We start from the raw sequence: 15,324 nt of genomic DNA, 5'->3' as shown, positions 1-15,324 counted from the left end.
CACCTCAATCTTAACCACTAGGCCAAGACATCCTTGGTTTCATTAAAAAATCTATCATTATAGTAAAATGTAATTTAGAGTAAGAGTTTATTTTAGATTTACCTTCAAACAAATCCGAACCCATGTAACACGAATCTTGGCTCTGCCACTATCTACGTATACATTTTTTACACCGTGCCGACAAATTTTCTAATGCCAAAGTAATAAACAAATTATTTGTGTTGAGCTTTCAAATAAAGATGAGACACTACTACATAATTGACCTAAGGTAACACTATATGGTAACACTTTTTCAGATCCAACTTTCATTAATATATAGGTAACACTTTAATAACATTTTATTGATATGTAACACTTACATATAGCACTTTTTGGTACGTAACATTTTGAAGGTAACACTTTTTCATAGGTAACATTTTCATGGTAACACATTTTTGTAAATAACACTTTAAGATACAACTTTTTTCTATAGGTAACATTTCAAATTTTCAAGGTAAAATTTTAATTTTAAAGAGTAACACTTTTTTGTAAGTAACACTTATAGTCTTTTGGGTAACATTTTAGGATGTTGCATGATTATTTAATGTCTACACTAACACTTATAGTCTTTTATAAGAAGGAAATTGGAGGGAAATTAAATTCCAAGAAACATAAAAGAGAGGGAGGGGGTAAAATGGGCTAGTGGTCTGATCTAAAAAAGATAGAGTTTAAAGGTTGTTTCTCAAAAAAAAAAATTATAAGGTTGTTTGTCACAAAATGACACTTTTAATTAAAAGGTTATTTCTGACAAAAAAAACTCCATCTCTTATTTCATGACAAAGAATTAATCAAATCATATCTAAAATACTTGTTTTCACTCTTAGATGGATGGAGGTCCTTCGTTAAAGTCTATCTTCCTTCGATGATTTATAGGTTGGATGTCATTTTTTGAAGTGAATAGAATATAAACATACTTACCAGTTACCACAAACATACATCTTCTAAGATTATTAAGGAAATTAGTATTTTTCACAAGATTACATAATATAAAGTAAAGATAAACAAATAACATTTATTTATTCTCGTCATGACTCATGAGGTACACATCAAAAAAAAAAAAAAAAAAACGTAGAAAGTACTATATTGCATTTAATGCTAAAAATAATAGAATTTCAGGAGTAAGGCTATATATTATGATGTTGGCATCTGCTTATTGGACTCGGTAGTAGGCAACTGCTTAGAAGCCTCAGCAATCATAGCTGCTTGAGCCGGTGTGATGCTTTGATATTGAGATGCCCCTACTGGTGCAGGTGCTGCTGCAAGCTGTCCAGTATAATACACCTGATTATGATTATAATCAAAATGACCATAATTAGCAGGATTTCCTGCTATTTGCTGCATAGGCGTATTATATCCAAGATATTGTTGATATTGGTTATTTGCTTGTGTAGCAGCCGCTCTAGTAGGGTAGACCGGGGGTTGAGCTTGAGCAACATTATAAGGTTGTGTTTGGGCAACAGGCATCAGATACATCGGATACTGCTGATGATCAACGCGAGGGTGGATCTGTTGCTGTGTTGCATAGACTGGGCGATATTGTTGTCGTATTTGTGGGTGAGTTGGGATGTAATGCATGTTTTCTTGGATAAATTGATGCTGATGCTGATGTTGATGTTGCTCGTGCTGTTGTGGAGCATAAATGTAACTGGCAGGGTCTTGAGTTGGTTGTAACTGAAGGTGTTGATTTTGTAATTGTGGTGTACGGTTGTCTGATTTCTGTTCAATGGACACCTGCGTACTAGGTGGTTTGTTCTCATTTGTGGTGCTTACTTGAGCTTGGTCTTGACGGTTTGCTGTGTTTGTGGAAGAAATTCCTGAAGCTATGCTGCTGTCACTGCCACAAATGATGTAATGGTGAAGTTTAGTGCATTTGTATTGTAAATATTAAAAGCGATGATTGTACTCCCCTAGAATTAATAATATGGTATTACTCCTTGAAAGTAGAGTTGATTCTTCTTTTATCTAGTTTTTGTGCAACAATGCAGTTGTTTATATTCTTTGCATAATACTTGATCAGTTCATGAATTGCGGAAAAGCATTAAAATTTTGTTTGTCTCGTGAACCAAGTCGAATACTTTAAATAAATTAGTATACATAGCATAGGGGGGCAGAAAAAAGAAGAGAAAATAAACAGCGCAGAAGAGGTACCTTTTAACAGAATCAGGAGATGGCAAGTTAAATCCAGCAGCATGCTTCGAGTCATTAGGCGATGGCAAACTGATACCTCCGCTAATTCTCTGCTGAAGAGATAAAGGCAGAGGTGGCTTCCTCGACGCCCCCAGCAACCCATGCTCGGAGCACGCTTCATCAGGCATAACACAATTGTTGTTACTGTCGTTACCATTTATTGTAGTATTAGCAACTGCAGCATAACTATGCGCGAAATTAGCTGATAGAGGTGGAATAAGTCTCAGTTGACCCGAGAACTGCTCCTCTAATGCTCTTCCACCCTTAATTTCTTCCTGCAATCTAGTATTCCCGTCATTGCTTTCGTCTACTCGGACGCGGATTGGAGGCAGATGAGCCATGGAAGGGGATGAGGTAGATGAGTCGAAGGAGGATGTGTTCTCAACCACTGGTGAGTCTGATGTTACAGATTGAATGGAATATGCATCCTTCATCAATGGAAAAAAGCAATAATTTAATTGAAAATATAACATATATACAAATGAGCAGAAATATGAATACAGAGATGGCTATGATAGAATGCACAAAACCTTCACGTTCTTTTTTGTAGGTGCAATATTGTCGTAGGAGGGGCTTTAGACTAATTGTCTTAGCAGAAATATGAATACAGAGAAAGAAATATGAATGTACTAAAAAAAGAAAAATATGAATACAGAGATTGCTATGAATAGCTCTTCTAACATGGTCTTAGGGCCTGTTCTCCCCGGCTTATTTTCAGTTCAGTTCAGTTCAGTTCAGTTCAGTTCAGCTCTAATAAGTTCAGTTCAGTTCAGTTCAGCTCCAATAAGTTCAGTTCAGTTCAGTTCAGCTCCAATAAGTTCAGTTCAGTTCAGTTCAGTTCAGTTCAGTTCAGATCAGTTCAGTTCAGTTCAGTTCAGTTCAGTTCAGCTCTATTCTTTTATAACCATTTTGTTAAATATTATTATTATTATGTTGGTATAATTTATTTTACTAATTACTATTATTATTATTATTATTTTTATTATTATTTAAATATATATCATTACTATTAAGTATTATTATTATTATTGTTGTTTCTATATATTTTTTTTATTGTAGCTTTACTTATTATTATTACTATTATTATTAGGAGGAACATGGTTTAGGTCAAAGCACAAATAAACCCACTTTTTTTAGCCCATAAACCAATCAAATCGCGTCAAGACGGTTTATTGTATATTTTCGTGGTCCAACCCAATCATTATTTTTATTACTAAATATTTTTAAGTTATTAAATATAATTATTAAAATAGTAATATTAATTTACTTCTTAGATATTATTGTTATTATATATCATCGTCAAGTATTAATATATTAATACAAATAATATAAAATAATTATTATTAATTATCATTACTATCATTAATTATTATTATTATTATTAATTTATGATTATTAATATTATTTATTTATAACTATCATTTAAAAATATTCAAAATACTACTATTATTATTCATTATTATTACTTATCATTATAATTATTATTTAATATTCATATTATTATTGTTTAAAATATTATTTATATATTTATTACATTCAATTTATTTCAATGTAATATAATTCAATTCAATTCAATTCAATTCAGTTCAGTTCAGTTCAGTTCAGTTCAGTTCAGTTCAGTTCAGTTCAGTTCAGCTCTGATAAGTTCAGTTCAGTTCAGTTCAGCTCCGATAAGTTCAGTTCAGTTCAGTTCAGCTTTGATAAGTTCAGTTCAGTTCAGTTCAGTTCAGTTCAGTTGTTTTATGCCGAAGAGAACAGGCCCTTAGTGCTCTGAGTGATGTTGAAGTTGCTAAATGTCTAAAACTTGGTGGGTTATGAACCAATTTATTGTGTTTTCTCTACAATTTATATACAAAGTTAATTTAGTTTGGGAAATTTGTTCATAATAAGCATCTTAATCTTTGTTATACTTGTAATCTAATCACTTTGTTTACGTTGAAGGTCAATGCGTTTATGTATAATTTATTGATATCATAAATAGATAATGCTTTATAATAACAATACATTAGTTTTTTATGCTACATCTTACAGTGGCAGTCAATGAGTCAAAAAAAAAAAAAAAAAAAAACTGTAAAAGCTTGATTTAAGAGTATTTATTATAAATGATCTAAATAGATTGTAAATCTTCACTATTTAAATTAGTACTAGTTTTTTTCCCCGGTCATGCCTCGGGTCAGTTACAACTAGCTTTTTATGCACGCGATGCGTGCGATGACATTTTTAGGCCTAATTATTACTAAGTAGTGAACAAAAAGAAAATGCAAGTTAGTATTTTACGGTCACCTCCATTTTGTGAATAAGATTCTTTGAAATACAATCAAATAGTACTTCTACATTTTGTTCTTTTTTTTTGCAGTCATTAACTCTTTGCATTTAAGTAGCATTACAGTATTACTCCCTTAGTTAAACTTATCTCTATTGAACAAAAAAAAAAAATGAGTCCATATTATCTGTTACGTTGAATTTCCAATGCAACAATATTATAATTTGGCTAATTTATACTTTGATCTACATTTGTATTTGAAACCCATATTATAATTTGGCTAATATATACTTTGATCCACAGTATTTGAAACCCAAAATTTTGAGTGACGTGCTGTAGCATGTAGGCACATCCTTCTAGAATTTTAACAAAAAAAATTTCACTACCTTTTCCACTACTTAGCAACATCAGTATAATTCCACTATTTTTGCTATTCATTTTCTCTCTCCTCTCACTACAAATCTACGAACCATATTTTCAAGGAACCTAGTTCATCAAACTATACACTATACAATAAGAAAATCAGCCTTTTCAAGTATTAAGCAAAGCAGTAGATCTAATTCATCAAAAATTCATCAGCCGTATCAACCACTTTTGAAGGAAGCAAACCAACTTCAGTTTTTTCTTAGGTCGATTTTCTAACAAAGAAAGGTAATTTCTTAATCAACTTCAGTTTTTCTTGGGTCGATTTTCTATCATCCCAAAATTTAATCCGAAAAGTATGAATCAATTTCAGTTTTTTTTTCCTTGCCTAACATCTAAATTATGATTTCACAAATTTATATTTAAAATTTTCATCAGTCTCATATTTAAAATTATATTTGAGATAAAATTGTAAATTTTCATACACAATTTGATATTGGAATTTTTTTTAAAAAAAAAAATCGTTTCTTTTATATTGTTTTCTGATTTAACATGAAAATGAATTAAATTTAAATTGTATAAAAGCCCTTTTTTTCCATTTCAAAATTTTACAGTTGTCTTGGTGCTTAATTTCACTATTTGATTTTGCAAAATAATGTAATTTTTTTTTTATGAAAATGGTTTTAGCAAATTAATTTAATTTTTTTCTGAAAATTGATTTTTGCAAAAACCGTTCGCAAAAACTTTGATTTTGTTTTTTTTTTTCAAAATTTTATTTGTGAAAATGGTTTTTTTTGCAAAAGTTATGAGCAGAATTTTTAATATTGGAATTTAAAAAAAAAACTAAATTTGTTACTTTTATCTTGTTCTTTCATTTCATGTGAAAATAAAGGGTTAAATTTAAATCCTTTTTAACTAATTGCTATTATCTCCCTTTTTTCTATTAGTCGCTACATAACAATTTCTATTGTTTTTTCAACTAATTTGAAATAACTTGGAAGATTAAAAGAATTATGTACCTTTTTGGAAATTTGCAAATCGCCGATAGACAAATGTGTGATGTCCCCGTCGAACTTTTATGTTTTTTTACATATTTTTATACATAGCGTGTATAGGTAAAGAATAATTTGTGAGTGAGATTTGTGAGTTCTTGAGAACAATGATTTGTAAGTGAATTTTGTGAATGTTTTTTTTATGTATTTACGCCCTACTATATTAGTTTTGGTTTGTAAATTAATTTTTAGTTTTTTTTGTAAAGTTTAGTGATTTGCGGGATTTCTTGAACGTGATTTAGAAAGGGATTTGTAAAGTTTCCTGACATAAGTGATTTGGGAGTGATGTTAAAATTTAATTTCCGGTAGCTTTGTTTGAATCCCCAATTTGGTATTGATATTATTTTTGTAATTTAGTAAGGGAAAGGGGGGCAAAATAGGCGTTTCAAAAGAGGACACCGTTGCTCCCCCCTTCCCTTATATAATAGAGATAAACAAATATGTTATTATTTTTTATTTCATAATTTATTTTGCTATTTTTCATATTTTTTGTCCATTAAGAAATTAAAAAATTCACGTCACAATGTGATAAGTAAATTTTTTTTGAAAGCTTTGAGTTTGAAAACAATACCTTCAAAGGAATTGTAGTCAGAGAATATGACATCAATATTCTCTTGTAAGTTACATAACAAGAGTATTAAAAATGTACTCCCTCTGTTTTTTTAATTACTACATATTCCTTAAATCGTTGTTTCTTTTTAATTATTGCTATATTTTCCTTATTTGGGGTACTTGACCCATCATAAAGTAATACTTTTATATTTGTTCTTCTCTTTTTCCACCCAAAAATACTACTTTTTCACTTTTTCTCGTTATTTTACATTAAATGGTTCAAAAAGTATATTCCAAAAAACTTGAAAGTGATATTGGATAAATTGTTGTGCATACATCAATGTAGCAATAAAAAAAAAACGGAGGAGTATATACTTGTTAAGTCTTTTTAGTTAACTACTCCCTCCGTTTCCTAAATATCTTTCCTCTTTCCATTTAAGTGCGTTTCCAAAAGATATTCCCTCTTTTACTTTATTCCTTATTTAAAAAAATTTCCCCTTTTTACCTCTCATGTCCCTATCATATGGTCCACCATTACATTATTAATTCAATTTTACTCCCTTTCTCTCTCCTACTTTAACCCTTATTTATTTATTCATCTTAACGCCTTTCTCTCTCCTACTTTACCGACCCCACACCCCACACAATGGTTCCTCCTTGGTATATGTAGGAACAGTAACAAGGAAGATCTTTACGAAACGGAGGTAGTACAATTATTACAAGACTTCATCATATTTTATTTGAAACATTAAACATCAAAGTCACAGTGTATTGATGGTTAAACTCTTACTTTTTATGTCAAAGGTCACATGTTTGAGACCTTGCACTTACACTTTTTTTTAAGAGTGAGGAGTACACATGAACATAAAGCATATGCATTAAAAATTGAGGAGAGTGTCACGTGGCATATATATTTTCTTTCGCACGCCTTTTAATATATTTGTATAGATTTGAAATAAGGGAGTATGGTTCATATAATAAATATTATTAATTTTATCATTTTGGCATGCTAGTATCAAAAACAAGGGTTTTATCACCAAATACCCCTGACAAATTTAAAAATTCACCATATTCCCTTAATGTTTCAATAATGCACCATATACCCATGAATTTTGAAAACTGTGCATCAGGTGCCCTTTTTCTAACTGACGTTAAGTCTTCGTTAGCATTATTTACGATTTTGCCATTAGTAACCTTAAACTCTAATTCTAATCTAACCCTAATCCTAATCTAACCTTTATCCTTATCCTAATCTTAAACCTAAACCTTACCCTTACCCCAAGCCTTAACCCACCCATCCCACCACCCCTCCACCCCCAGGCCCAACCCCCACCCCTCCCCCTCCATCGCCACATCCCCCTACCTTCCACCGTCGCATCCCCTCTCCCCTCCCTCTCCCTTCCGCCACAACATCCCTCCTTCTCCCCCTCGCCCTCTTCGTTCACCGTCACATCAACTGCCGGATTTTCGCGCAAGGGGTGGGTGAACGAAGAGAGGGGGTGGGTCGGATTTTCGCGAAGGGGGTGGGGGAGTTGACGGAGAACAAAGAGGGGGTGGGGGAGTCCACGGAGAACGAAGAGGGGGTGGGGGAGGCCGACGGTGAACGAAGAGGGGGTGGGGGAGGCTGACGGTGAACAAAGATGGGGTGGGGGAGGCTCGCGGTGGGGGAAGGGTAGAGGTAGGGGCTAGGGTGGGGTAGAGGAGAGGGGGTGGGGGCTCCCAAGGAGTTAAGGTTAAGGTAAGGGGAAGATTTTAGGGGTAAAATTAGGGTTAGAGTTAGGATTAGGGTTAGAGCTTAATGATGGCAAAATCGTAAATAAAGCTAACGATGAGTTAATGGCAGTTAGGAAAAGGGTATATGATGCACAATTTTCGAAATTCATGGGTATATGGTGCATTTTTGAAACATTGAGAGTATATGGTGAATTTTTAAATTTATCAGGAGTATTTGGTGAATAAATCCTAAAGACAATTTTCATAATCTTCCTGTGAATGACGACCCAAATAAAGTGAATTATGGTTGATGTTCGCCTATATTTGATTCATTTTAGGCGAATCGTAAACTGAAAAAATGAATTATATAGTGAATCATGTTACATTGGGCTTTGTCAACATATAAGATATGCGTGGAACAATGGCCCGAATATAGGTGTATCTTGACGCAATGCTTTTAAAATATTTGAATATACATATAACTAGCCAGGTTTCACAAACTTCTATTATATATTTCCATTACAATACATATACCAAAATGTGTTATCCTATAATTCTTTGTCTCAATGTACATTTTAAAGATCTTTAGTTCTTATAGATTATCTCCTTTGTAATTAATTGCTCTCTCAGTTCCATACTAATTTAAAATTTATTTGGTTGACAAAACAAATCATGGGAAGTACAAATTCATAGGAAGTAGAAGTATATGAAGTTGTTTAGTTGGCAAAACCATGGGAATTTGCACTTCCTAGGAAGTTATACTTCCTCCAAAATGGAGGAAGTTACTTACCTAGGTCCCCCTAGGTAAGTAGAACTTCCCATAGAAGTTCTACTTCCCATTATCAATCAAACACAATTTTACACTTCCTTGGAATTTCAAATACATGAAAAAAATAATTTACTAGGAAGTATGACTTCCTATATACAACCAAACAAGGCCTTAGACACTTATCATGATATAGTTTACTGTTCGCTTATCAATTCCGATGTTATATATATCATAGATTTGATATCGATGAAGCTAGTGAGATATTTTTTTTAATTAAACAAAGGGACTGTGATTCCCTAACTTAGTATCAAATGATTGTGTCAAGATGTAATAAAAGTTCATGGTGGGGTGAAACGTTAACAAAAAAAGAGATATTATAATATCAATGAGATCTTTCCTTATATGAAAGTATGCAAACTCATCTAGGATGGATCAAAATGAAAAGTGTAACTTTTATTTCACGCTAACTTAATCGAGGTAAAGAGTTTATTAATTCATACAGACTGTGTAACTAGCAGGCCGTGTCATGTTGTAATTAGGCCTTGATTTTTCTTACTTATGGGGTCGAGTTTTGTTCAACTTTCCAATAATTAAGTACTAGACAGGTCGAGCTATCTTTAGGTTTGGTGTTGTTCGAGTTTGGTTCTTACAACTTTAGGTCAAGTTAGTTGGTTATCCTTAATTTTATTTTGGGTTGGACTTTCGAGTCATTTAATGCTATCAATCTCTCTACTTTTTCGATACATGCCACACCATTTTCAAGTAAATTTTTCGATCAGGCTGTGTTACTTTTGACCGTACGAAATAAGAACTGGCCTGTAAGAGAATGAACAATAAAAAAAGGAAAACAAATTTTTGCAGCTAAAAAATAATGGAGGTATTGTTGTGTACCAATTTTAGATCCGGACCTAGTTGGCTACATACCACCAAAAACAAATTTGATGCTTGAGAATAAAATGATGTAGCATTATGTTGTTGTACCAATCAAAGTTGTGTTTTTTCAACTTTCAGATACTTTTCTTCAAGAAATCTGAATTTATAATGCTGGATTTCATATGTTTATGATATATGCCAAAATAATGTACTCATTGCGTTTTTGGTAAAACAGGCCACATTGAACTAAAGCGTGCGGCCACGTTCGTCGCTCCAACCTCCTTCGTCACTCTTCGCTTCTTTCGGCACATCCATCTTCCTTCCTCACTCTCTGCTTCGTCCCCTCGCCCCACCCATCGAGCACCCTCCCGACCTGCAGCTCCTCCTCCGATCTTCCTCGAACTCATCAAACTCATTTTCATGTTGATGTTGGTGTTGTCCCCGTCACTAATGTCATCGCTGTAGGATGAGTTTTCGACGGAAGTTAATGCAAGAAGAGCGAGTTCTCTCTCTCCATTTTCCATTTTAATTTCTTTGTGCTCAGCTTCTTCAGCCATCAAAGTTGCGATGTTGGACCACGCAGAAGAGCACCACAAGTGGTCGTCGTTGGATGTTGAGAGGAGTGAGATCACCTCATTTACAACAGTTTGATGGAGGAGTTGAGAGGAGTGATGGTGGTTGGTTGTGTAAGTCGGTGGTTGTGGTGGTGATGGGGGAGGAGGAGGTGATGGTTCCATGGTTTGATCAAAAGAGGGGAGGGAGAATTGTTTTGGTGTTTGTATAAAGTAACCCCTTATAATTACAAAAGGTAACCCCGTAACACTACAAAAAGTAACCCTTAACATTTGAAAAAGTAAACCTTAGTTTCACTAAGAGTACCATCTTATCATTAGAAAAAAAACTCATAGATTCTATAAATGTAATCCCTGTTACAATGTAACTACTGCATGAGACTAAAGTAACCCTATAGTAAATGTAAAAGTAACCCCTTATAATTAAAAAGTAAACCCTTTATAATTACAAAACATAACCCATACTTTCAGTAAAAGTAACCCCTTATCATTACAAAAATAATCCCTAGTTTTAGTAAAGTAACACCTTAGCATTCGAAAAGTAAGCCCAAGTTTTGCCAAAAATAACACCTTAGCTTTAGGAAAAAAAAAAACCTAGATTCAACAAAAGTAAAACCTATTCCGAAAAGTAACCCCTTAGAAAATGAATTCACACTTGGGCTTCATTATAAGGCCTATCTTGAACCTTTTTATTAACTATGATTACACCCTTTGTTTAAGACGTGGCTTGCCTTACACAAAAGTTTGTGAGTAATAATGTATCCTCTGCTTTTATCTATCTGAGTTAAGTGCGGACATCAAATTAAATTATGCAGCAATAATAAATAACAGCGCAAGTAAAGGATCTAACCTGGGGAACAACTTTCGGTTGTACAGCACAATGAGCGCCTTCAGGCAGTACTTGCATCCCAAGATCGCTTGTGCCACCACTATCAAGTCTAAGCAGATCACCGACGCCGGCTGATTCGGACAAACCTCTAGACAGTAAATCAGCGCCATTAAGAGCATCCACAAACCAAGTTTCAGACTGTGCATCATCAAACAAAGCTCCCATAGTCTGTGCTGTCTCAGGCTTTGCTAAAAACAGGAATAGACGGAGCCTACTTGATCCCGTCTTTGCAAACGAATTAGCAGCCGTGATCCGCTCGTACTCCTCGATCATGTTCTCTAGATCCTCGTCCGTGCTCACTGAGATCAACGAGTCTAAGTCCTCGTTCGGAAGCTGATACTTGAGGGTGAATCTTCTGCCGTCTAGTAAAGAGTGGGAGAGGCGACTTATGAGGTCGGATAGAGAGGAGTTTCTTTCGGCTACTACAATACGAGTCTCTCCACCTATGTAGCATAGATTTTTGTCGCTCGGGCGGGGGATAATGTGGCCGCCGTAACTGCACATTAGTCGGAGTTTTGCACCGGGGACGGGTGGGAGTGGCTCATTATCCCAGTCCTGGTGATGCATCGATGACTTAGGGGATGACTCCACTGATTCTGTAGCACAATGGGGCACCATCGTCGATAGAGTTGCTTCCATTTTGCCAAAGAAATTACTTTCCCAAGTATTCTTGAGAAAAGACTAAGATTTCTTGCTTGTTAGATAGCTAAGAAAAAGTGGCCGGCCATAGTGAGCGGAAAAGAGTATTTATGAGTTTGATTTAAGTAGCTGTTTTTGCACTGGACAATAGTTGTGCAAATTAAAAAGTACGTATGATAAATGGGAGAATACCAAGAACACTGAGTATTCGTTCCAGATTATAGATTTTTTTTTTTAAGAATATAGTATTAGTTATCCTCAGTTTCCGAGGCTTTTGTTTTTTTTTTTTTTGGCTAAAGTGTAGTGTTGCTTGAGAAGTAAAATATTTAGTTGCATTAGTGGAGTAAATTTTCTTTTATCGTGTTTGGTTATATAGCTGGTTTAGTGGTATAGAAAAGTAATGGTCAACTAGGTGTCTAGGTGTTGTGATTGGAGTAATAGTGAAGCAAAGTTTGATGGACCTCCAAGGTAGATTCATAAATTCCCGCAAAAAAGATTCAATACATTCCCCGTGCCAGCTAAATTGTTACAGTCGATTCCCGTGCCAACTAAATTGTGTATGGTTTGCATCAATTCAAGATTATTTTAACGGTTTTGTCACCAAATATTTTTAAGTAAATTATGTCTCTAATAAATAATTTTTCATCCTTCAAAATTGATCATACATCCCTCAATTTTTTTTTTTTTGAATCACCACCATTACGACTAACAATCGTAAACTTTTCAATCATTAGCCACTATTTTCATCACAAAAACCTAATTAACCCTATTTGATCCATTTACCTTATTTAACAACCACTAAAACACTTTTTACACAAATTCTTTTTAATAAAATTAGACAAGCCCAATGTTACATTCTTCTAAAAAGCTCATTCCATCTTACTCTAACCCAACAATAGTCTTATACATCTCACACAAACCTAGTCGTGCCTTCTCTTCTCCTTTCTTCGTTTCTCTTTTAATGTCGAACTACAACAGACAATTCTAAAAACTAACCCGACACTCTTACTGAATGAATTAAACTAGTCACTAAATGAATCAAACAAGTCACTAAATGAATTAAAGAATATGATTATTGAATGGATTAAAGTGGTCATTGAATAGATTAAATTGGATTTGGTCGTGCCTAGTTTTAAGTTAAAAGTAGGTGTTCTCTTGTAAGATCAATTACACCTTAATCCGTTTTTATATCTCTTTCTCCATAACTCTCTTTCCTCTTATTCAAGGGTAAATGACTGAGATAGAGGTTAGTTAGGGTTTGTTAATTAATTTAGGGATTAATGACGAAAAAAAGTTAATGGTTATCAATTATTACTAGCATATAATGAATTTTAGAGAAAGTGAGTGGTATATGGTGAATTTTGAAAGGTTGGATGGTACGTGGTGAAAAAATTTACGTGTGTGCTAATAAGCTAAAGCAAAACCAAAAATCTAAATTTGCCAAAAAAAAATGAAGCCTAGACTCACCCTTGAATTATGGGATTGAAGATAACTGCACTATTTGATATGGAAACAAGCTTTGATTCATGTTCATGGAGATTTTTGAAAGTTTTTTAGGATTTTTGGAAGAGTTCTTGTTTTATTAGGACTCATTGTAGAGTTAAAAGCTTGTGAAAGCTCCATATATTAGCATATTAATATTTTTAGGACTTTTTTTAGAGATTCAATGTAATAGCATGACTTCATAAACTAGGATTAAAATCGATAATACGAGAGTATTAGGTTAATAATTATTATCTAAGTTGAAAATTGTTACGTTTTGCAAAACTTAATGAACTAAGATGACCCTATGTGAATTTTATTGCGAGTGTGAATATTATGTGTTATCGCAAACTAATAACATGAGATATGTGATAATTTGAGTTATTTATGAGTTACGTTAGGAGCACCGAATATCGTTCCCGAGTTATGAGATATGTAGATGTTATTAATATCGTTTTTTTAATATCATGGAGATTGAGAATAAAGTCTAACAAAATCAAAATACTTCTATTAAGTTATAAAGTATATTTTCGGAGATTTAGTTAAGAATAATTAAGGATTATGAAGTGATTGAGGAGATAATTCAAGTGTTAAGAGCCTTGAAAACTCTGGGTTTTTCTTGAGCAAGGAAAATGACGATTTCTCCCTTAATATTAAATCAAAATCACGAGCTTGCCATTACCCATTCTACATATTTAAATGACCAAGGACCCCAAAACATTTCATCTGATTTCATCACATAAAACACACAAAAAAGTAACTCACATACACTCCTCTTCTTCTCGCCAGAAGTGGCGAGTTCTGTTGCTGCTAATGGCAGCTAGCTTCCTTCATATTCTAGCTCTGGATCTTTCATGCAATTGTTGTCCTAGGCTCCTCAAGTTGTTCTCCATACTCGACAATCATTCACTAGTAGAAAAAGGTCGATTTGCGTCGGACCTGGGACCCCTATTTGTGTGCGTACTTGGGTCCGACGGCACAGGTTTCGACGCAGATGACCTATAACTGATCTGCGTCGTATGTGGAAACGACGCAGATGTTTTAGCTATTAGCGTCGCACGTTGTGTACAATGCGACGCAAATTGGTCATTCCAGCCCGTACAAACTACAGGCAGGTTATAAAGGGATATAAGTGGAATTTGCGTCGCACATAGCAGGGGGTGCGACGCAAATCAGTCATCTGCCGCCAGACATTGCCGTGGCAATTATACTCCCTCCTCTTTTGTTGGTTCTCGTGGTCAGTGGTGGTGGTGTCGCCACCGAGGTTCTTCCCTTGAGGGCATTAATGTAGGATTCTAAGTACTATAAGCGGAATTTCATGACTCTAATTCATAAGCACTTAAAACAGGATCACATGCATATAAAATCAAGGATCACATAATAGTTTAGAATTAACCTTTGTAGCGTGAATTCCACAAAGCTTGTTATAACCCGGAGAAAGAACCACAACTGTGATTCATCTACTTGGTCCACCAATCCGGATCAACAATCCACTAATACTAGTTGGAAGGAAGAAAATATTCTTCTACTTTGATGGAGTTTTTGTGACTTTTGGAAAGAATATGAGAGAGAAGAATAATAAGAGATATCTAGTATATTCTTATGATTGCCTAACTAAATATATAAGCATATTTAGGTTAGGATCTCTTCCCCTCTCTCCTCCTCTTGGTCAGCCACCCTAAGGCCCCTTTTGGGCTCTAGGTTTCTTTAGTTAATCCAAGGTTTTATGTGCGACCTAATATAGGATCCATTATATTGGGCTTTGAGTTTATAATTTCCTAACACGAAGTTCTATAACATTCTCTAACAAGACGTATAGGCGACCTAATAGATTGAATTTATTATCTCCATAATACAATCCATATTAATTATAATTACACTAGTGGAAAAAACCCAAAGTGATGCAGTCAAATGTGGGTTTCCGGATGCGC

At 34.1% G+C, this 15,324-nt stretch overlaps 1 protein-coding gene across 1 annotated transcript; it reads right to left on the bottom strand.

Annotated features, from left to right (window-relative positions):
- Positions 1-1,037: 1,037 nt before the first annotated feature.
- Positions 1,038-12,196, bottom strand: LOC104908247 (hypothetical protein). The gene is made up of 3 exons (XM_010697342.4): positions 11,234-12,196; positions 2,188-2,654; positions 1,038-1,873 (listed from the first exon to the last, which is right to left on the bottom strand). The coding sequence occupies exons 1-3, from the start codon at positions 11,909-11,911 to the stop codon at positions 1,171-1,173; spliced, it is 1,848 nt and encodes a 615-aa protein (XP_010695644.1). The 5' UTR covers positions 11,912-12,196; the 3' UTR covers positions 1,038-1,170.
- Between the last annotated feature and the right edge of the window lie 3,128 nt (positions 12,197-15,324).

This window comes from Beta vulgaris, chromosome 5, assembly GCF_026745355.1.
Source record: "Beta vulgaris subsp. vulgaris cultivar EL10 chromosome 5, EL10.2, whole genome shotgun sequence".
Lineage (NCBI taxonomy): Eukaryota > Viridiplantae > Streptophyta > Magnoliopsida > Caryophyllales > Amaranthaceae > Beta > Beta vulgaris.
Note: the sequence above shows the minus strand (reverse complement) of the source record. Positions and strands in the feature narration are given on the sequence as shown.